This window comes from Mustelus asterias, unplaced genomic scaffold, assembly GCF_964213995.1.
Source record: "Mustelus asterias unplaced genomic scaffold, sMusAst1.hap1.1 HAP1_SCAFFOLD_387, whole genome shotgun sequence".
Lineage (NCBI taxonomy): Eukaryota > Metazoa > Chordata > Chondrichthyes > Carcharhiniformes > Triakidae > Mustelus > Mustelus asterias.
In genome coordinates this window covers 132,817-147,072 of record NW_027590343.1, presented here as the reverse complement: position 1 = coordinate 147,072, position 14,256 = coordinate 132,817, and the positions used below count along the sequence as shown (strand labels likewise).

General features: G+C 48.5%; 1 protein-coding gene across 1 annotated transcript in view; it reads left to right on the top strand.

Moving 5' to 3' along the window:
• LOC144486542 (uncharacterized) overlaps positions 1-14,256 on the top strand; it is a 175,423-nt gene that overhangs the window by 115,071 nt on the left and 46,096 nt on the right. Inside the window, exons 24-26 of the mRNA XM_078204592.1 lie at positions 6,898-6,924; positions 9,642-9,668; positions 11,666-11,692. Of these exons, the coding sequence (XP_078060718.1) occupies positions 6,898-6,924; positions 9,642-9,668; positions 11,666-11,692 (81 nt within the window). The remainder of the gene's footprint in view (positions 1-6,897; positions 6,925-9,641; positions 9,669-11,665; positions 11,693-14,256) is intronic.

The following is a 14,256-nucleotide window of genomic DNA, read 5'->3' as shown; positions in this document are numbered from 1 at the left end:
TGTAGGTTAGGTGGATTGGCCATGCTAAAGTGCCCCTTAGTATCCAAAGATGTGTAGGTTAGGTGGATTGGCCATGCTAAATTGTCCCTTCGTGTCCCAAGATGTGTAGGTTGGGTGGATTGGCCATGCTAAATTGCCCCGTAGTGTCCAAAGATGTGTAGGTTAGGTGGATTGGCCATGCTAAATTGCCCCTTCGTGTCCCAAGATGTGTAGGTTGGGTGGATTGGCCATGCTAAATTGCCCCGTAGTGTCCAAAGATGTGTAGGTTAGGTGGATTGGCCATGCTAAATTGCCCCTTAGTGTCCAAAGATGTGTAGGTTGGGTGGATTGGCCATGCTAAATTGTCCCTTAGTGTCCAAAGATGTGCAGGTTAGGTGGATTGGCCATGTTAAATTGCCCCTTCGTGTCCCAAGATGTGCGGGTTAGGTGGATTGGCCGTGCTAAATTGTCTCTTCGTGTCAAAAGATGTGCAGGTTAGGTGGATTGGCCATGCTAAATGTGGTTTTGGTTTGATTTGATTTGAATTATTATTGTCTCATGCATTAACATACGATGAAAAGTATTGTTTCTTGCGCGCTATACAGGCAAAACACGCCATTCAGAGAGAAGGAAAGGAGAGAGTGGAGAATGTAGCGTTACAGTCATAGCTAGGGTGTAGAGAAAGATCAACTTAATGTGAGGTAGGTCCATTCAAAAGTCTGACAGCAGCAGGGAAGAAGCTGTTCTTGAGTTGGTTGGTACGTGACCTCAGACTTTTGTATCTTTTTCCCGAAGGAAGAATGTGGAAGGGAGAATGTCTGGGGTGTGTGGGGGGGGTCCTTGATTATGCTGGCTGCTTTTCCCCCGAGGCAGCGGGAAGTGTAGACAGAGTCAATGGATGGGAGGCTGGTTTGCGTGATGGATTGGGCTACATTCACGACCTTTTGTAGTTCCTGCAGTCTTGGGCAGAGCAGGAGCCCAGACGAAGCTGTGATACAACCAGAAAGAATACTTCATATGGTGCATAGTGAAAAACTGTCCCTTGGTGGTTCTGTCTGGAGACAATACACATCTCTTTAACCTGTGTTTAAGGTTCCCTCCACTCACATTGTCTGTATCTTTAAGATCTGGCTGGCTGTGGAGATTTGCATTCTAATTAGTATTCTGTAACTTGATTTCTGTGTCTGTTTGCACTGTCGGAGAACAGATTTTCACTCCGTCTGACGAAGGGGCAGCGCTCCGAAAGCTTATGGTATTTGCTACCAAATAAACCTGTTGGACTTTAACCTGGTGTTGTGAGACTTCTTACTGTGCTTACCCCAGTCCAACGCCGGCATCTCCACATCATGTCCAAAGATGTGCAGGTTAGGTGGATTGGCCATGCTAAATTACCCCTGAGTGTCCAAAGATGTGCGGGTTAGACGGATTGGCCATGCTCAATTGCCCCTTAATGTCAAAAGATGTGTAGGTTAGGTGGATTGGCCATGCTAAACTGCCTCTTTGTGTCCAAAGATGTGCAGGTTAGGTGGATTGCCCATGTTAATTGCCCCTTAGTGTCCAAAGGTGTGTAGCTTCGGTGGATTGGCCATGTTAAATTGCGCCTCAGTGTCCAAAAATGGGCAGGTTAGGTTGATTGGCCATGCTAAATTGTCCCTTAGTGTCCAAAGATGTGCAGGTTAGCTGGATTGGCCATGCTAAATTGTCCCTTAGGACCCAAAGATGTGTAGGTTAGGTGGATTGGCCATGCAAATTTGTCCCTTAGTGTCCAAAGATGTATGGGTTAGGTGGATTGGCCATGCTAAATTGTCCCTTAGGATCCAAAGATGTGTAGGTTAGGTGGATTGGCCATGCAGATTTGTCCCTTAGTGTCCAAAGATGTGCGGGTTAGGTGGATTGGCCATGCTAAATTGTCCCTTAGTGTCCAAAGATGTGTGGGTTAGGTGGATTGGCCATGCTGAATTGTCCCTTAGGATCCAAAGATGTGCAGGTTAGGTGGATTGGCCATGCTAAATTGTCCCTTAGTGTCCAAAGATGTGCAGGTTGGGTGGATTGGCCATGCTCAATTGTCCCTTAGTGTCCAAAGATGTGTGGGTTAGGTGGATTGGCCATGCTAAATTGTCCCTTAGGATCCAAAGATGTGTAGGTTAGGTGGATTGGCCATGCTAAATTGTCCCTTAGTGTCCAAAGATGTGCAGGTTGCGTGGATTGGCCATGCTCAATTGTCCCTTAGTGTCCAAAGATGTGTGGGTTAGGTGGATTGGCCATGCTAAATTGTCCCTTAGGATCCAAAGATGTGTAGGTTAGGTGGATTGGCCATGCAAATATGTCCCTTAGTGTCCAAAGATGTGCAGGTTGGGTGGATTGGCCATGCTAAATTGCCCCTTAGTGTCCAAAGATGTGTAGGTTAGGTGGATTGGCCGTGCTAAATTGTCCCTTAGGATCCAAAGATGTGTAGGTTAGGTGGATTGGCCATGCAAATTTGTCCCTTAGTGTCCAAAGATGTGCAGGTTGGGTGGATTGGCCATGCTCAATTGTCCCTTAGTGTCCAAAGATGTGTGGGTTAGGTGGATTGGCCATGCTAAATTGTCCCTTAGGATCCAAGATGTGTAGGTTGGGTGGATTGGCCATGCAAATTTGTCCCTTAGTGTCCAAAGATGTGCAGGTTGGGTGGATTGGCCATGCACAATTGTCCCTTAGTGTCCAAAGATGTGTAGATTAGGTGGATTGGCCATGCTAAATTGTCCCTTAGGATCCAAAGATGTGTAGGTTAGGTGGATTGGCCATGCTAAATTGTCCCTTAGTGTCCAAAGATGTGTCGGTTAGGTGGATTGGCCATGCTAAATTGTCCCTTAGTGTCCAAAGATGTGCAGGTTGGGTGGATTGGCCATGCTAAATTGTCCCTTAGTGTCCAAAGATGTGTAGGTTAGGGTGGATTGGCCATGCTAAATTGTCCCTTAGTGTCCAAAGATGTGAGTCTCACCTGATGAAGGAGCAGCGCTCCAAAAGCTCGTGCTACCGAATAAACCTGTTGGACTTGAACCTGGTTGTTGTGAGACTTCTTGCTGTGCCCACCTCAATCCAACGGCGACACTTCCACATCAATCCTTTCGGATAACATTGTAAAGCACCTGCCCCACACATTAACACCACTACTGGCAGGTGCAACATCTGGTGCAGAGATAGTCCACCGCGGGGCAGAGGGCACACTCGCTTCATCTGAGTTGTCACCCCGTTGGCAAAGTGGGAGACGGTGGGTTAGAGGAATTGGGGGAAACTGTGTGGACAATGGCAGCCGTGGCTCAGAGGTAAACGTCTCGCCTCTCAGCCAGGAGGATGTGTGTTTGAGGCCGAGACCATCGCCCTGAGCGCAACAGTGGGTGCTGTGTATACCCTGCTGTGAACCTCTGACAGCTGGGATTCCCCGTTGCCGCGGCAGTGAATGGAGTTATGGCTCACCGCCACATTTTCCATTCTCGCTGGTCAGGAAAAAAAACACGATCAGCGAATCCCGCCGCTGGACAGATGGATTTACCGCAACCGGCTGTATCTGATCATCAAAACAGTAACTCCAGTGAAAGTGTAACTGGAAGAGATTGGCCCCAGTGTGTATCAGAGAACCATAGAACCATAGAAAATTACAGCTCAGAAACAGGCCTTTTGGCCCTTCTTGTCTGTGCCGAACCATTTTATGCCTAGTCCCACTGACCTGCACTTGGACCATATCCCTCCACACCCCTCTCATCCATGAACCCGTCCAAGTTTTTCTTAAATGTTAAAACTTTTACCACTTTATTTACCACTTTATCCGGCAGCTCATTCCACACTCCCACCACTCTCTGCGTGAAGAAGCCCCCCCTAATATTCCCTTTAAACTTTTCTCCTTTCACCCTTAGCCCATGCCCTCTGGTTTTTTTCTCCCCGAGCCTCAGCGGAAAAAGCCTGCTTGCATTCACTCTATCTATACCCATCAAAATCTTATACACCTCTATCAAATCTCCCCTCAATCTTCTACGCTCCAGGGAATAAAGTCCCAACCTATTCAATCTCTCTCTGTGTAACTCAGCTTCTCAAGTCCCGGCAACATCCTTGTGAACCTTCCCTGCACTCTTTCAACCTTGTTTACATCCAGAAAGGATCATCGAAACCCTACAGTGCAGGAGGAGGACATTCGGCCCATCGAGTCTGCACCGACCACAATCCCACCCCAGACCCCATCCCCACAACCCTACACATTGACCCCGCTAATCCCTCTAACCTACACATCCCGGGACTGTAATGGGCAATTTAGCATGGCCAATCCACCTTACTTACACATCCCTGGACACTAAGGGGCAAATTAGCATGGCCAATCCACCGAACCCGCACATCTTTTGACACTAAGGGGTCATTTAACATGGCCAATCCACCTTACTTACACATCTTTGGACACTAAGGGGCAATTTAGCATGGCCAATCCACCTAACCGACACAATTTGGACATTCAGGGACAATTTAGCATGGCCAATCTACCCAACCTGCACATCCTTGAACACTGACGGGCAATTTAGCATGGCCAATCAACCTAACCTACACATCTTTGGACACTAAGGGACAATTTAGCATGGCCAATCAACCTAACCTACACATCTTTGGACACTAAGGGATAATTTAGCATGGTCAATCCACCTAACCTGCACATCTTTGGACACTAAGGGACAATTTAGCATGGCCAATCCACCGAACCTGCACATCTTTGGACACAAAGGGACAATTTAGCATGGCCAATCCACCTAACCTACACATCGTTGGACACTAAGGGACAATTTAGCATGGCCAATCCACCTAACCTGCACATCTTTGGACACTAAGGGACAATTTAGCATGGCCAATCCACCTAACCTGCACATCTTTGGACACAAAGGGACAATTTAGCATGGCCAATCCACCTAACCTGCACATCTTTGGACACTAAGGGACAATTGAGCATGGCCAATCCACCTAACCTGCACATCTTTGGACACTCAGGGTCAATTTAGCATGGCCAATCCACCTAACCTACACATCTTTGGACACTAAGGGACAATTTAGCATGGCCAATCCACCTAACCTACACATCTTTGGACACTAAGGGACAATTTAGCATGGCCAATCCACCCTAACCTGCACATCTTTGGACACTAAGGGACAATTTAGCATGGCCAATCAACCTAACCTACACATCTTTGGACACTAAGGGACAATTTAGCATGGTCAATCCACCTAACCTACACATCTTTGGACACTAAGGGACAATTTAACATGGCCAATCCACCCAACCTACACATCTTTGGACACTAAGGGACAATTTAGCATGGCCAATCCACCCTAACCTGCACATCTTTGGATAGTAAGGGGCAATTTAGCATGGCCAATCCACCCTAACCTGCACATCTTTGGACACTAAGGGACAATTTAGCATGGCCAATCCACCTAACCTGCACATCTTTGGACACTAAGGGGCAATTTAGCATGGCCAATCCACCTAACCTGCACATCTTTGGACACTAAGGGACAATTTAGCATGGCCAATCAACCTAACCTACACATCTTTGGACACTAAGGGACAATTTAGCATGGCCAATCCACCTAACCTGCACATCTTTGGACACTAAGGGACAATTTAGCATGGCCAATCCACCTAACCTGCACATCTTTGGACACTAAGGGACAATTTAACATGGCCAATCCACCTAACCCGCACATCTTTGGACACTAAGGGACAATTTAGCATGGCCAATCAACCTAACCCACACATCTTTGGACACTAAGGGACAATTTAGCATGGCCAATCCACCTAACCTACACATCTTTGGACACTAAGGGACAATTTAGCATGGCCAATCCACCTAACCTGCACATCTTTGGACACTAAGGGACAATTTAGCATGGCCAATCAACCTAACCTACACATCTTTGGACACTAAGGGACAATTTAGCATGGCCAATCCACCTAACCTGCACATCTTTGGACACTAAGGGACAATTTAGCATGGCCAATCCACCTAACCTGCACATCTTTGGACTCTAAGGGTCAATTTAGCATGGCCAATCCACCTAACCTGCACATCTTTGGACACTCAGGGTCAATTTAGCATGGCCAATCCACCTAACCCGCACATCTTTGGAGCGTGGAAAGAAACCGGAGCACCCGGAGGAAACCCACGCAGATAGAGAGAGGACGTGTAGCTTCCATACAGACAGTGACTGAAGCCTGGCATTGAACCCAGGTCACTGTAGCTGTGAGTCAGCAGTGCTAACCACTGTGCCACCGTGCCACCCCTATGGAACGCAAAGAGCATGTCCACTGGTATTCACACACTCACAATGACAAGTCCTTCAACAAGTTTATTATTTATTTCATGTCATTTATTTATCAGTGTCACAAGTCGGCTGACATTAACACTGCAATGAAGTTACTGTGAAAATCCCCTAGCCGCCACACTCTGGCGCCTGTTCGGGTAACACTGAGGGAGAATTTAGCACGGCCAATGGACCCTAACCAGCACGTGTTTTGGACTGCGGGAGGAAACCGGAGCACCCGGAGGAAACCCACGCAGACACGGGGAGAACGTGCAGACTCCGCACAGACAGTGACCCGAGGCGGGAATCGAACCGTGCGAACCCACTGTGCCACCCTGCCCCAAACAAGTGAACACAAGAGAGAGAGAAACAGACGGGAGTGAACGGACACTTTGAAGGATGGGCCGGGTGGATATTTTTACTGAGGGAAGATTGTGGTTTACTGAGATATTAATAACGCAGCTTGAAATTCCCCAGCGGGTGTTGGGAGAGTGAATGTTAGAAACAGGCAGAGCCAGCCTTAGTGTGCTGGGTTTAAAGTGTTCAATGGGCTTTTTATCCTTGTTCTCAAACACCTCTCTCCGTGTTTTCTATCCATAGGGGACGATTACGGACATGGCTCACACGGTAAGGATTTACAATTCTTTCAGGGTAAGAAGTCTCACATCACCAGGTTAAAGTCCAATAGGTTTATTTGGTTGCACGAGCTTTCGGAGCGCTGCTCCTTCATCAGGTGAGTCTCAGTTTGCCCCTTAGTGTCCAAAGATGTGCAGGTTAGGTGGATTGGCCATGCTAAATTGTCCCTTAATGTCCAAAGATGTGCAGGTTAGGTGGATTGGCCATGCTAAATTGTCCCTTAGTGTCCAAAGATGTACAGGTTAGGTGGATTGGCCATGCTAAATTGTCCCTTAGTGTCCAAAGATGCACAGATTAGGTGGATTGGCCATGCTAAATTGTCCCTTAGTGTCCAAAGATGTGCAGGTGGTGGATTGGCCATGTTAAATTGCCTCTTAGTGTCCAAGGATGTGTAGGTTAGGTGGATTGGCCATCTAAATTGCCCCTTATCCAAAGATGTGTAGGTTGGGTGGATTGGCCAAGCTAAATTCTGAAAGGTATAGATGGGTCTTTTTCTAAATGGAGGTCGGTCACCAGTGGAGTGCCCCAGGGATCTGTTCTGGGACCCTTGCTGTTTGTCATTTTCATAAATGACCTGGATGAGGAAGTGGAGGGATGGGTTGGTAAGTTTGCCGACGACACAAAGGTTGGTGGGGTTGTGGATAGTCTGGAGGGATGTCAGAAGTTACAGAGGGACATAGATAGGATGCAAGACTGGGCGGGAAGTAGCAGATGGACTTCAACCCAGATAAATGCGTCGTGGTCCATTTTGGTAGGTCAAATGGGATGAAGGAGTACAATATATAGGGAAAGACTCTTAGTACGGTAGAGGATCAGAAGGACCTTGGGGTCTGGGTCCATAGGACTCTAAAATCGGCCCCACAGGTGGAGGAGGTGGTTAAGAAGGCGTATGGTGTGCTGGCCTTTATCAATCAAGGGATTGAGTTTAGGAGTCCGGGGATAATGATGCAGCTATATAAGACCCTCGTCAGACCCCACTTGGAGTACTGTGCTCAGTTCTGGTCGCCTCACTATAGGAAGGATGTGGAAAAGATTGAAAGGGTGCAGAGGAGATTTACAAGGATGTTGCCTGGATTGAGTGGCATGCCTTATGAGGATAGACTGAGGGAGCTCGGTCTTTTCTCCTTGGAGAGGCGAAGGATGAGAGGAGACCTAATAGAGGTATATAAGATGTTGAGAGGCATAGATCGGGTGGACTCTCAGAGGCTTTTTCCCAAGGTGGAAATGGCTGCTACGAGAGGACACAGGTTTAAGGTACTGGGGGGTAGGTAAAGGGGAAATGTTCGGGGGAAGTTTTTCACACAGAGGGTGGTGGGCGAGTGGAATCAGCTGCCGTCAGTGGTGGTGGAGGCAAACTCAATAGGGTCTTTTAAGAGACTCCTGGATGAGTACATGGAGCTTAAGAGGATGGAGGGTTATAGGTAGGTCTAGAAGGTAGGGATGTGTTCGGCACAACTTGTGGGCCGAAGGGCCTGTTTGTGCTGTAATTTTTCTATGTTCTATGTTCTAAATTGCCCTCTTAGTGTCCAAAGCTGTGTAGGTTAGGTGGATTGGCCATGTTAAATTGTCCCTCAGTGTCCAAAGCTGTGTAGGTTAGGTGGATTGGCCATGCTAAATTGTCCTTTGGAAAATCTCAGCAGGTCTGACAGCATCTGTGGGGGGAGAGTAGAGCCAACGTTCCGAGTCTGGATGAGCCTTCGTCAGCTCTTCCCGTTAGCCTGCCAATCTTCCAATCATAGAAGCTCAAAAATGCAGAAGGAGTCCATTCGGCCCATCGAGCCTGCACTGGCCACAATCCCACCCAGTCCCTATTCCGTAACCCCACATATTTACCCTGCTAATCCCTCTGACACTGAGGGGCAATTTAGCACGGCCAATCCACCCTAACCCGCACATATTTGGAGTGTGGGAGGAAACTGGAGCACCCGGAGGAAACCCACGCAGACACGAGGAGAATGTGCAAACTCCACACAGACAGTGACCCGAGCCGGGAATCGAACCCGGGTCCCTGGCGCTGTGAGGCAGCCGTGCTAACCCACTGTGCCACTGTGCAAACCCTCTGGAACGTTAAAAGTGTGTCCGCTGGTATTCACACACTCACAATGACAAATCCTTCAACAAGTTTATTACTTATTTCATTGCATTGATTTATTATTGACACAGGTAGGCTTAGATTAACACCGCAATTAAGTTACTGTGAAAATCCCCGAGTCGCCACACGCTGGCGCCAGTTCGGGTTACTCTGAGGGAGAATTTAGCACAGCCAATGCACCCTAACCGGCACGTCTTTCAGACTGTGGGAGGAAACCGGAGCACCCGGAGGAAACCCACGCAGACACGGGGAGAACGTGCAGACTCCGCACAGACTGTGACCCAAGCCGGGAATCGAACCCGGGTCCCTGGCGCTGTGAGGTAGCAGTGCTAACCCACTGTGCCACCGTGCCACCTCCAAACATGCGAACAGAAGAGGGAGAGAAACAGATGGGAGTGAACGGGCACTTTGAAGGATGGGTTGGGTGGATATTTTTAACGAGGGAAGATTGCGGTTTACTGAGATATTAATAACGCAGCTTGAAATTCCCCAGCGGGTGTTGGGAGAGTGAATGTTAGAAACAGGCAGAGCCAGCCTTAGTGTGCTGGGTTTAAAGTGTTCAATAGGCTTTTTATCCTTGTTCTCAAACACCTCTCTCCGTGTTTTCTATCCATAGGGGACGATTACGGACATGGCTCACACGGTAAGGATTTACAATTCTTTCAGGGTAAGAAGTCTCACATCACCAGGTTAAAGTCCAATAGGTTTATTTGGTTGCACGAGCTTTCGGAGCGCTGCTCCTTCATCAGGTGAGTCTCAGTTTGCCCCTTAGTGTCCAAAGATGTGCAGGTTAGGTGGATTGGCCATGCTAAATTGCCCTCTTAGTGTCCAGAGATGTGCGGGTTAGGTAGATTGCCCATGCTAAATTGTCCCTGAGTGTCCAGAGATGTGCAGGTTGGGTGGATTGGCCATGCTAAATTGTCCCTGAGTGTCCAGAGATGTGCGGGTTAGGTGGATTGGCCATGCTAAATTGTCCCTGAGTGTCCAGAGATGTGCAGGTTGGGTGGATTGGCCATGCTAAATTGCCCTCTTAGTGTCCAGAGATGTGCGGGTTCGGTAGATTGCCCATGCTAAATTGTCCCTGAGTGTCCAGAGATGTGCGGGTTAGGTGGATTGGCCATGCTAAATTGCCCCTTAGCGTCCAAAGATGTGTAGGTTAGGTGGATTGGCCATGCTAAATTGTCCCTTAGTGTCCAGAGATGTGCGGGTTAGGTGGATTGCCCATGCTAAATTATCCCTTAGTGTCCAGAGATGTGCGGGTTAGGTGGATTGGCCATGCTAAATTGTCCCTGAGTGTCCAAAGATGTGCAGGTTAGGTGGATTGGCCATGCTAAATTATCCCTTAGTGTCCAGAGATGTGCGGGTTAGGTGGATTGGCCATGCTAAATTGCCCTCTTAGTGTCCAAAGATTTGTTGGTTGGGTGGATTGGCCATGCTAAATTGCCCCTTAGCGTCCAAAGATGTGTAGGTTAGGTGGATTGGCCATGCTAAATTGTCCCTTAGTGTCCAGAGATGTGCGGGTTAGGTGGATTGCCCATGCTAAATTATCCCTTAGTGTCCAGAGATGTGCGGGTTAGGTGGATTGGCCATGCTAAATTGTCCCTGAGTGTCCAAAGATGTGCAGGTTAGGTGGATTGGCCATGCTAAATTATCCCTTAGTGTCCAAAGATGTGCAGGCTCGGTGGATTGGCCATGCTAAATTGCCCTTTAGTGTCCAAAGATGTGTAGGTTTGGTGGATTAGCCATGCTAAATTGTCCTTTAGTGTCCAAAGATGTGCAGGTTAGGTGGATTAGCCATGCTAAATTGTCCTTTAGTGTCCAAAGATGTGCAGGTTAGGTGGATTAGCCATGCTAAATTGCCCCTTAGCGTCCAAAGATGTGTAGGTTAGGTGGATTAGCCATGCTAAATTGCCCTTTAGTGTCCAAAGATGTGTAGATTAGATGGATTGGCCATGCTAAATTGCCCCTTAGTGTCCAGAGATGTGCGGGTTAGGTGGATTGGCCATGCTAAATTGCCCCTTAGTGTCCAGAGATGTGCGGGTTAGGTGGACTGCCCATGCTAAATTGCCCCTTAGTGTCCAAAGATGTGTAGATTGGGTGGATTGGCCATGCTAAATTGTCCTTTAGAAAATCTCAGCAGGTCTGACAGCATCTGTGGGAGGAGAGTAGAGCCAACGTTTCGAGTCTGGATGAGCCTTCGTCAGCTCTTCCCCTTAGCCTGCCAATCTTACAATCATAGAAGCTCAAAACCGCAGAAGGGGTCCATTCGGCCCATCGAGCCTGCACTGGCCACAGTCCCACCTAGTCCCTATCCTGTAACCCCACATATTTCCCCTGCTAATCCCTCTGACACTGAGGGGCAATTTAGCACAGCCAATCAACCTAACCCGCACAGATTTGGAGTGTGGGAGGAAACCGGAGCACCCGGAGGAAACTCACGCAGACATGGGGAGAACGTGCGGACTCCGCACAGATAGTGACCCGAGCTGGGAATCGAACCCGGGTCCCTGGTGCTGTGAGGTAGCAATGCGAACCATTGTGCCACCTTAATAATGCGGGGGATTAATAATGGGTTTAAAGTGTTCAATGGGCTTTTTATCCTTGTTCTCAAACACCCCTCTCCGTGTTTTCTATCCACAGGGGACAGTTACGGATATGAACATCAAGGTGAGGATTTACAATCCTTTCGGATAACATTTTAACGCACCTGCCACACACATTAACGCCCCTAAAGACAGGTACACACAGCAACATTTGGTCATAGAGTCACAGAGGTGTACAGCGTGGAAACAGGCCCTTCGGCCCAACTTGTCCATGCCGCCCTTTTTTTTTAAAACCCCTAAGCTCGTCCCAATTGCCCGCATTTGCCCCATCTCGCTCTGTACTCATCGTACCCATGTCACTATCTAAATGCTTTTTAAATTTCAAAATTGTACCCGCCTCTACTACTACCTCCGGCAGCTCATTCCAGACACTCACCACCCTCTGTGTGAAAAAATTGCCCCTCTGGACACTTTGGTATCTCTCCCCTCTCACCTTAAACCTATGCCCTCTAGTTTTAGACTCCCCTATCTTTAGGAAAAGATATTGACTATCTCGCTGATCTGTGCCCCTCATTATTTTATAGACCTCTATAAGATCACCCCTCAGCCTCCTACGCTCCAGAGAAAAAAGTCCCAGTCTATCCAGCCTCTCCTTATAACTCAAACCATCAAGTCCCGGTAGCATCCTAGTAAATCTTTTCTGCACTCTTTCTAGTTTAATAATATCCTTTCTATAATAGGGTGACCAGAACTGTACACAGTATTCCAAGTGTGGCCTTACCAATGTCTTGTACAACTTCAACAAGACGTCCCAACTCCTGTATTCAATGTTCTGACCAATGAAACCAAGCATGCCGAATGCCTTCTTCACCTTTGGGCAGAGATAGTCCACAGCGGGCAGAGGGCACACTCGCTTCATTTGATTTTTCACAGCGTTGGCAGAATAGGAGATGGTGGGTTAGAGGTATTGGGCTAATTTCCACAGAGACATAGACTGTCGCGGAACCAAAAGAGACCTTTCTGTCCATCGTGTGTCTGCCGGCCCGCAAGAACCGATCCGTTCCAATCCTATTTCTCAACCCTTGCTCTGTTGCCTTTTATTGCTGCGGTGTTTCAAGTGCTCATCCACACACTCCTTAATTGTTGTGAGAGATCTTAGAGACTGGGGAAACTGTGTGAACGATGGCAGTTGTGGCTCAGAGCTAACGTCTCACCTCTCAGAGGGAAGGATGTGTGTCCGAGGCCCAGACCATTGCTCTGAGCACAACGCAGAGGTTGACACTGCAGTAGGTGGGGTGTATTCTCCGCCGTAAACCCCTGGCCGCGTCCACAGCTGGAAATCCCCGTTGCCACGTCAGTAAATGAAGATTTGGCGGAGCGCTATTCTTGTTGGCAGCGGGGCGGGATTGAACGCGGTAAGAGAATCCCATCCCTCAACTCTGCGATTCGATCTGATTCCCTCTCCAATTGTGTAACAACCTAATCGAGGTATATAAGATGTTGAGAGGCATAGATCGGGTGGACTCTCAGAGGCTTTTTCCCAGGGTGGAAATGTCTGCTACGAGAGGATACAGGTTTAAGGTGCTGGGGGGTCGGTACAGGGGAGATGTTAGGGGTAAGTTTTTCACACAGAGGGTGGTGGGCGAGTGGAATCGGCTGCCGTCAGTGGTGGTGGAGGCGAACTCAATAGGGTCTTTTAAGAGACTCCTGGATGAGTACATGGAGCTTATCATAGAATCATAGAAACCCTACAGTGCAGAAGGAGGCCATTCGGCCCATCGAGTCTGCACCGACCACAATCCCACCCAGGCCCTATCCCCACATATTTTACCTGCTAATCCCTCTAACCTACACATCCCAGGACTCTAAGGGGCAATTTTCTAACCTGGCCAATCAACCTAACCCAGCACATCTTTGGACTGTGGGAGGAAACCGGAGCACCCGGAGGAAACCCACGCAGACACGAGGAGAATGTGCAAACTCCACACAGACAGTGACCCGAGCCGGGAATCGAACCCGGGACCCTGGAGCTGTGAAGCAGCAGTGCTAACCACCGTGCTACCGTGTAGGATGGAGGGTTATAGGTAGGTCTCGAAGGTAGGGATGTGTTCGGCACAACTTGTGGGGCCGAAGGGCCTGTTTGTGCTGTAGTTTTTCTATGTTTCTAACCCAATTGGTTTATTTAGGTCTATAACTTTCTGCCTCAGACGAACTTCCGGCTTCACTTTTCCTCATGGTTGGAGTGTTTACGTTTCAGCAAACTCTAAAACATAACTCTGAAAGAAGTGTCCAGTGACATACTCGATGTGCTGGATCCTAATCTTATTTCCCTCAATACGGGGAAGCTTGCATTAGTTTGGGAGATAGCAAAATGTAACTCCTGAACCATAGAATCTCATAGAACCCTACAGTGCAGAAACAGGCCATTCGGCCCATCGAGTCTAACCCGACCACAATCCCACCCAGCAGTGAGCCCACATATTCATCCTGCTCATCCCCCTGACATGAGGGTCAATTCATCATGGATTAACTCGCGCATCTTTGGACTGTGGGAGGAAACCGGAGCACCCGGAGGAAACCCACGCGGACACGGGGGCGAATGTTCAGACTCCGCACAGACGGTGACCCGGACCGGGAATCGAACCCGGGTCTTCTGGCGATGTGAGGCAGCAGTGCTAACCACTGGAG